At 32.4% G+C, this 9,384-nt stretch overlaps 1 protein-coding gene across 1 annotated transcript; it reads right to left on the reverse strand.

The window, feature by feature from the left end:
• Positions 1-3,293: 3,293 nt before the first annotated feature.
• LOC144548587 (putative protein phosphatase 2C 3) lies at positions 3,294-7,705 on the reverse strand. Its single transcript, XM_078297290.1, has 8 exons — positions 7,251-7,705; positions 6,855-7,026; positions 6,159-6,312; positions 5,543-5,606; positions 4,836-4,943; positions 4,611-4,736; positions 4,255-4,490; positions 3,294-3,698 (listed from the first exon to the last, which is right to left on the reverse strand). Exons 1-8 carry the CDS (start codon positions 7,434-7,436, stop codon positions 3,476-3,478), a joined length of 1,269 nt encoding a protein of 422 aa, XP_078153416.1. The 5' UTR covers positions 7,437-7,705; the 3' UTR covers positions 3,294-3,475.
• Positions 7,706-9,384: the final 1,679 nt, after the last annotated feature.

Consider the following 9,384-nt stretch of genomic DNA (forward strand, 5'->3'; position numbering starts at 1 on the left):
AGTTAATGTGCATGGCCTCAAACGCACAACCCGCGATGTAATTTTCTGTACTGTGTGTGTAATAATGTAAGTTCTGATCAAAGGAATCGTTGTTCAAGACCTGATTCACTCCGATCTCCTCGGACTGAAATTATTGACACTAAGCGAAATCAAAACATTTTGCCCAATGCACAGTATAAACAATGGTAGCAGAGATATTTATATATATGTTTTTTAGTTTTATTTTTTTTTGTTAAATTAAATTTTGAATTTTGTGGGGGATTGTTAGAAATTTATTTTAAAACTCAAAATTTTAAATAATATTTATTTTAATATTAATGGTTTTAATTTTATGAATTATGGAGCTATTTGTGAATTAGTTGTATGATCCAATTTCCATACGAAAGCTCTCTAATGCATTGCCACAAAAGATCGAATCAAATATATGTGGTATTTGAGCTGTGCATGACCTTTATGTTACCATTCTTCGGTTACTATTTATTTTAATCAATTGAAGAATTACTCAATTGAAACATGCACAAGCAATTAAATCATTTGTCCGTTTTGAGTTTCATCCATCAATCTCAACGTTCATTTGCTTTAAATCATTCAAACGGTAATATAATTGAATATCATTTTTAATAGTCATGAATGCACAAATTGATTGATATCTATGATTTTGCCTATAAATAACACATATCATTTGAAGAGCTATTATCTAATGATTGATCTACTCTCTTCTTCCTATTAGCTCCATATTTCATAAATTCAATTTTTATTCTCCCACAAACAAATATTTTATTTATAAAAAAACATATTATTCTGCTATCATTGTTGAAAGAAGCTACATCAACCTCTACCACGGTTGCGCCCGAAGGTAGAGGAATACCGGCGTAACTTGGGGCAAGCTTAACCGATTATTCCTGCGCTTAGGACGGGAAGTTGCCTTAGGTCCGCATTTTGCAGCTCCGGGTAATAAAGTTTTAATTATATTCTTGATTATATTTTTAATATAATTGTTATTTATTTTATTGATAAAAATTCAGATTTAAAATTAGTTGGTTAGTTCATATTTTTCCAACAATATCAGCACAGATGAGGCACATTAAACCAGATCAGGTGCTGTCTCAAGTGAAATAGTAACATCCAGAGAGGAAGAAGAACAATGGTGAGAGAGAGAGCGACTGGAGAGCAAAAGACAGCGGCCAAGGAGAGGAGGAGACATCTAATGGTTCGGATCGATCATTTGGACTTTAAAAATCGGAAAACCACTTGGCTGCACGAGAGGCGTGGTGCAATCGATTGTATATTAGCCTATCTCTATCGGTTGCACGGGAAAACCACTTGGTTGTTTCTGACTTAAAAATAATTGATCAAGCAAAGAGATAAATTTATTTGTTAAATTTCTATTTTGAAGTGGACTTAGAATTTCAAAAAAAAAATTCTAGTTTCTACCAATTGCAATATAAATAAGTGATGAGTTAATTAAACTACATGCCGTTTATATATAATTAAATTCAAGAGATATATCACTCTTGTAAATGGGTTGTGCAAAGAAGGATCAAATCAGACGCATTTACTGTTATGATTTCTAAATTGTTAGAACAAAGCAGTGTCATCGCCAAAATTGTATGGGCCAAAACTTGTAATGATTGTGCGAAAATAATTTTCTAGTCATCACAACTTCATGATTACATATGAGATTGTCGTGATAGTGAATAAATATATTGTGTTGGTTTATTTATATAAATATTCCAATACCAATGATTCTTACAAAAATCTAGAAATATATTGTCCAACAAATAATCTCTTATATGATATTTATGTTTTTGTTTTTGTTTTTTACGATATTTAGTTACTAACACTTTTCAGATATTTGAGAAAACCAATATGAATAACAAAACAATTCCATAAGATAAATATCCCAAAAGCCAATGATTCTTAGTTAAATGTAGAATTAAATATATTTTCAACAAATAATTCCTTATGTTTTCTCTTATGATATATGAGAAAACAAGTAAATTTTGATATATTGGATGAAATAAGTTTGACACACGCGGATTGCCAGCATGCATATAAAGAAAAATGCCTACATTACTGAGAATATAAATTCTGAATGTCATATTTTTTACCTGTTTGACAAATTTGTGTCTTACATTAACTTCTTAAATAGAAAAGTTATTAACATTTTTTTGTAAAGCTGGCCTGTTGAGGGAGTAAATATCGAAGCTTATGTTTCTCTTGTTAGAAATTAATAAATTTATAAAGCCTATAAAATCACTAAATAAATAAATAAAAATAGGAAATAGAAATTCAAACAGTGAATTTTCTTCTCGGTTTTATCTTTTTTGAGCTAACGCTCAAATTTTTTATCAAAGTATAATTTATTGTATAAAATTAAAATTATATTCTTTCCTAAAAATACAACATTTGAATAAGTGTTCTTTTTTAGATGTTGTAGTCGACTCGCGACGATTTTCTATCAAAATATTTTCAACTCCTGACACTTCAAATTAGTGAATTAGATTGCAACTATAGTTCAAAGAAGTTAAATTGAGTTTGTTGTATAGTTTTTTTTTTTTCTTTCTTTTTTAATTAGCAAGAATTCAATTTTTTTTTTAACCTTCTTTAATTTGTCGGGTTTTTTTCAGTGTAATTCGCATATTATAATATTAGTTTTATACAGTTGTAATTAATTAATGTTGGTGAAGTTTTATTTATCAACAATTTTCAATTAAAACACTGAAGTTTTTTAGACACGTGGGATTCTTTTATCAGTTTTTTTAGAATTCATTTTTTCTCCGTACTACGTATTATGTCTTCTATGCTGTTCCTTTTTAGAGATTAATATAATCTTATGCTTAATTTGTGTATCGTTTTTAATATAATCTAATTATGTAGATACTTGTACAAATTTCACTTCATTTACTTTTATCAATTAACATTTGTTGGTTCAACTAGTATTTACATGTGACATTAACATTATTAGTTCAACTAATCTTTGTTGGTTTTTTGTAGAGATAAATACATGTTGGGTTTTTTAGTATTCTTTCAATTTTTTTTGTAGTTAGAAGTCTATGTTCATATGAGATGGGTGAACTAAACATGAGCATAATACATTCATATATGTCTCAATTTAGTAAATTTCACAATATTAAAAGATGTCAAATACGACATACAATTCCAAACTAAATTTAATAGTTTTCTAATAATTAATTAGCGATAGACAGCAAAACAATTCAACAAGTATAAAAATAGATTAAGTTGTTGTCTTTTGCTAGATCTCTTAGTCAATACAGAAACAAAAACAAATATGCAAGAAAAAATAATTAGAATATTATGATCACTCATTTGTTGTTTCTTTATAGATTTACTTTACATAGATTACCAATCACCTAACTCTCCTTCTAAACTTGAGCGGCGAGTAAAAAAAAATAATAATAAAAGAAAAAAATTAATAACAAGTAACCAGAGAAATTAACAATATTAAAAAAAATTAAAGCACTTTAACTCCACTAGGTCGCTTCCCTTCCATTGCATCCTTCTTGTCTCGACAATCTGAGCAGAGGAAAGGACCTTCCCATGGTTTAGAGCTGGTTGAGAAAATCGAACCGGCATGCACTGAAACACCCTCACTTGGGGCAAGGTCCACCTGGCAAATTGCACATGTGAAAAGACCTGACGATGTTGTGGTCCCAACTGATGACTCTGTCCCAAGCCTGAACAACTTTCTCTTGTTAGCACTTCTCAATAATGGGCAACAGATAGGGTTGTTCATCGGTTCAGTTCAATTAAACCCGAAATAAAATAGGCAAACTAAACTTTTATTCAGTTTTCAAAAATACAACCAAACCGACCGAAATAAACTTACCAATCGAATTAACAAAATTAATAATAAAAATAAACATTTTTTTTGTTAATTTTTGAATTTTTTTAAAATGGATATAATTTTTTTGTTTGGTTCCGGTCTAACCGGTTTTAAACTAAACTAAGCAATATATATTATGTCATAATTTTTAATTTTTTTTAATGTTTCGTTTGGACAGGGACGGGGATGGATTTAAAAATTTCGGTCAGTTTGGCACTTCGGTCTAACTAGGTTTAAATTTTCTAAACCGAACCAATCTATTAAACCGGTTTTAAAAAATGAACAGAACCAATTCATTTAACTGAAAAACCTAACCACTTAAACCGAACTTTCTTGGTTCGGTTAAAAACCGATTAAATCAGACCCGATGAACACCTCTAGCAAGAGAGAGAGATTGATAATTAAACCTTTCTGCTAGCATTGCAGAGCCTTCTTCGAAGAGCTCCTCTACAATTCCGACTGAAGAAAGCTTCTTGGCAAGTTTATTGGCAGGTTCCTTGGATCTCTTTCCTAAAAGGAAAGACTTGAATTTGTTCATCTTTTTAGGTGGAGGTTGGGGCGGTTTCACCGATCGATCTGGCGGTATTATGTCAACAACTATGCATGTTGTGTCATCCTTCAGCCCTCTTGTCCTTAGTGCCTCCTATCATATCATGTTAAATTTAACAAGTTGTGTTTTACTTTTACAGTATCAATTGGATGTATTTTGCAAAAAAATAACCAAATAACATTTTACAAGAGAAACATTTAAAATGATGAATACCTTGACAACTTGTCTAGCAGCAAGCTCAGCAGGCAACCCGTGACATGATTTTGCGGCACTCTCAGAAGACAATGCATCCCAAATGCCATCAGATGCTATTATCAGTCTTCCACCAGCATTTGACAACTATCATAAACAGGTACAAAAAAATAAATACCTGGTCTTGGTGCATATTCTACTAAGAGTTCTGATGGATTTAATGGAACATGTTTTTAAGTGATCTACCTTTACTTGTTTGACATAAGGTATGGGAACGATAAATTCCCCAACATCAATGTCACCAATGGATCTTGAGAGGCATAGACCCCCTGGCCAACAGCGTAAAGGACCAATCTGAAAAATCAAAATGTAATAATTGAGATATGCATGCAAGTTTTTTTACATTATTTGATGGTTTGAAAAGTTGCCATGTCTATGCTGCCTAGATATGGTAGAAAAGTTGCCATGGGTACCAGGTGTATATCTAATATGGATGTTCGTATGGTTTAGGTACAATACCTATTAGCTACATCACCAGGTAAATCTAATATTAAAATATTAAATTTTTTATGGATACAGTAAAAGATATGCTTGCAACACATAAAGCCACAGAGTAATTATTGCCTCGCAAAAACCTGTTCAAAGGGTAGAGAATTCCTGAACCCAGTCTTGTTTATATAGAGAGGTAGGCACCTGTCAACTTTCTCTTCCTTTGTGCGACTAAAGCAAAACCAGTCCGGTTCCATTGCTCACTTTATTTAAATTACCCAATCAAGACCTCTTATGATATAGTCCAAAAACTTTCTAAAACTTGTATCAGACTTCAGGAACCTTACAATTTGGCCCTTAAAATTTATCACCTACCTGCTTCATTTGCAAAACCACTCCAGCAGAATATAATTCCTACTGTAATTAATGCAATGGAGATGATAAATAAAGAAAATAGAATTCACCTCTGCACCACCGACAATGCTAAGTCTGCCAACCTCACCTCCACTTGCTGTTACACGTTCCCTCCTACACAAAAAATGCAATTAGTTAAGCTGAGATGCTTTTTTTTTTAATGAAAAAGAAAAAAGAAATATTAAGCTTTGTTGGTAGTTAGAATGCAAGTTTGACTAGGAAATTTGAATACTTGGAAGAAAAGGATCTACTTGATAATGGTTAGAATAAGGAAGGAGGCAAATTGAATAATATCAAGGACACTTGATGCTTATATAAGGCCTTGTTATACTTCTTGAGATTAAAAGTGACCATTCGGGGATAATCTGGCAAAATGTGCTTCAAATTGAGGCTTAAGAGAAGGGCGGCGGCATCAAATCCAAGATTGAAATGCAGTTTGAGTCTTGTTCGCATTTTAAGCAATTCAAGATTTGATTGCCCAATTGGAGCATAAGTGAGGCTTAGTTGATTGAACTTGGGAAAAAAAACAAATTTACTGTACTGCCAAAATTGCAACCCCTTGGTACACTGACAATTTAGGTGAACTTAAGGCTAAATTTAATCACAACCGATGAAACAAATAGTTGACTGTTGCAAACTGGATATTTGAACTGTAATTGCACCTACTCTTCGACATTTTCTTCAAGTCTATGGTCAACTGTTAAAAGAGACACCGTGCCGCCTTGTGAATCCAAAATGCATCGCGAGTCACCCACTGAGGCAACAGTAACTGTCCATCCATCAATGATTACAAATGTAACTGTCGTGCCTGAAGTTTGCCCTATTTCAGTTGCCAAAAATAACAAAAAAGATACCAAAAAAAGCATCAGACATGCAATAGACACACTATAGATAAACAAGGACTATAGATTATTTGTCTGAGTTGAAGCACAATTGCATGACTATAGATAAAAAAAAGCATCAGAGATGCAACAAGCAAACTTGGTAGCAACCAAAACTTTTTCAATGCTTAGTTGCCCACAGAGAAAAGGTGGAAAAGCGGAATAGAGGTTCTATTCCCGCCAAACAAGAATATAATTGAGTGGAATTGAAAAAAGTAGAACCCAATTATCTATTCCTCTATGAGTGAATTCTCTGTTCCATGGGAATTGGCTTATTTTCCAATACTCTTCCACTTTTCCACCATCAACCGAACATGACTGGAATACTACAAAATAGAATCCTATTCAAAATTCCACTTGTCCTCTATTCTTTCACTATTCCATGTGTTTCCGAACGGGCCCAGAGTTTAATACCTTAGCAAAAATTTTGTTTATAAGTTCATATAGAGATTCATTCTTAAACAAATGCATTTGATCTTACCTTTAGTTTGGAACTCTTTATCGGTCTTGACAAAACCGGCAACCAAAGCCCGAGGCAGAGCATGCAACCATTCATCCCTACTGAGACCACGTGGGACCGCACTTAACACATGGTTGAGTAAATTATCCCTCGTGTATATAGCCGCTGCATTCCCATTGTGCCCATCAAGAACCTGTTGAAAGAATAATATTAGCACAAATTTTGTTTTTTGTTTTGTTCATTTTTGGAAACATGCATACTATTATCAGTTATTCTCAGTGCTTGCTTTACTGGTATTACTGGTTGCATTACAATGAATCATAACAGTATTTTTGCAATTCATCAAATGAACTGGTAAAAAGCTATAACTGTAGAGAGAGAGAGAGAGAGAGAGAGAGGAGATGTTTGTTTTCTTACAGCGAAGACAGCAAAGGTGGAAGAAGGGTTTCCAGTGACACGCACACAATCAGTCTTCATAAGAAAGAAATCTTCTCCTTTCTTCGACTGAGATGCGCATCCATATCTAAGTAACGGCCTCTCCAGTTTCTCACTCCTCGCTTCCTCTTTTATTAACGCCGCTAATGGCACCATCACTGGATTCATCAAGTCCAATTTTCACAGATCTGAACAAGCATTTGTTGCTCCCTCTTTTGTCGATTTTTTTTTTCTGAATTTGTCGCAGATCAGAGAGGGAAAGTGAAGAGAACGCGGTTTAGGTTGTTTCGAGGGAAAGAGAGAGAAAGAGATCTACTACAACTACTAGTACTAATGGAGTAGTGGTGCTATCCCCAATTGATGCAAGGTCGCCATTAAAGAATGGCCGCTCCAGCTTGGTAAGCTGCCTCTTTTTTATTTTCCTTTCCTTTCCTTTCCTTTTTATTTAATTCATTAATTTTCGGTGAGGTTTTTCTCCAAAAGGCTTTGGACAATATCTAATCCAAAGTGGATCTAAGCCGTTCGATTGTATCAGATTCTATGCTCACGATTATTAATGCAGATCAAAAGGTCTATACTATGCTTTGTATTACATTTGTCCAAAGCCCATTGTACAAATCCCTATTTCATTAATTTTTTAATTAATTAATTATCGGTGATGATTTTGTCCAAAGGGTTTTGGACAATATCTTACCAGAGTTATGTCTAAGCCGTTCGATTGGTATCAAATTCTATACGCACGAATATTAATGCAAATCAAATGGTCTATATTCTGTTTTGGATTACATTTGTCCAAAGGCCTTTGGATGAATCCCAGTTGAATTAAGTTTTGTATCCTCTCCACTCTGGCTACTACTATTTTCCACTATCTCCACCGATTTTATTATTATTATCTTTTTTGTTTCTATAATTATAATAGAATGATTTTGATTCCGAGTAAGTAAACTGTGCGGTCAATTCCGCGAATCCATATCCTCTGAGGTAACAGAATATTTCTGTTTGGATCATGGCCGTTCGATCAGAAGAATTGGCCAGGTGGAACGCATAAGTTGATGATTGGACGGTCCTGATCCAAACAGAAATATTCTGTTGCCTTTGGTGATACGAATTCCAATTCCGCTCGGGTTGAAACCGTAACGGATTGGATTACGCCAAATTCTTTCTCTGACGGTCCGTACAGTTCTCCACTGTTCAGAATGAAATCTATTTGAAAAATCAAATTTACACTTTCTACAATATTTTTAATTTTTAATTTTTTCTAAATAAATAAAAAACAATTCATGTAAATTTTTTTAATAATCTGAAAGAAACAGTGACTTTTTATTTACTAAGAAAAAAAACTTCGAACAAAATACAAAATTTAGTATGCAAGTATATTTTCATGTAAAAATTATGTTGACAAATTCAGATGGACTGTGTTAGATTTTAAAAACATAAATATCATCTTCTTTAGTTTTATTAGCTGTTTAATTCTTCTAAACATCGATTTTGTTAGCAAGAATTAAGAATTCCTCTTTTAGTCTCTTTTTTTCCAAATCTTAATTTGATCCTATTCAGGTCTTAAGGCACATCTACTGCTGAATTAAACCTCCTTAACTTTTATCTATAGATTAAAACAACCAACAACCGAATATGACCTCCTTAATGCAAATTAAAATTAAATCAAACACAAAGTACTTGTGTTGTTGAACGGCCCACAAAATTATTGATAACAAAATTACTTCACATAACTCATTTGTTCATATCATTTCAAGTAATATTAAACAAACTTTAATACGATTTCTATTACTATGTGGGAGAAGAATTTTGTTATCATTACTCAAAATTCTTCTAACATAGTAATAATTTTAATTTATTTTTACAAAATATTAATATTCTTATGTCAAAAAAGAAAGGATAAAAAATTATAAAGCCGAGTATAAAATATAGAGGAGTGTTCCGATACCTTTCATTTTTTTGTGTGCTTTTATTACATCTTTATTTTTAAAACCTTAATAACTTAAAATTTAAAACCTAATTATTAAAATAAAATCATTAGATATGATTTATATTATTTTTTTCGAGTAGAACTAAGGTGTTTTTAAGTTCACCAAACTTTTTTGTGAACTCAACTTTA

The sequence above is a fragment of the Carex rostrata genome, chromosome 33 (assembly GCF_964058835.1).
Source record: "Carex rostrata chromosome 33, lpCarRost1.2, whole genome shotgun sequence".
NCBI classification, from domain to species: domain Eukaryota; kingdom Viridiplantae; phylum Streptophyta; class Magnoliopsida; order Poales; family Cyperaceae; genus Carex; species Carex rostrata.

Bases quoted from the DNA above. Each gene is read 5' to 3' on its own strand.
- LOC144548587 (XM_078297290.1), bottom strand. From the start codon at position 7,436: ATGAATCCAGTGATGGTGCCATTAGCGGCGTTAATAAAAGAGGAAGCG. The intron at 7,027-7,250 runs GTAAGAAAACAA...TTCTTTCAACAG, and splicing joins CCACCTTTGCTGTCTTCGCT to GTTCTTGATGGGCACAATGG. The intron at 4,944-5,542 runs GTGAATTCTATT...TTGATTTTTCAG, and splicing joins GCATTGTCGGTGGTGCAGAG to ATTGGTCCTTTACGCTGTTG.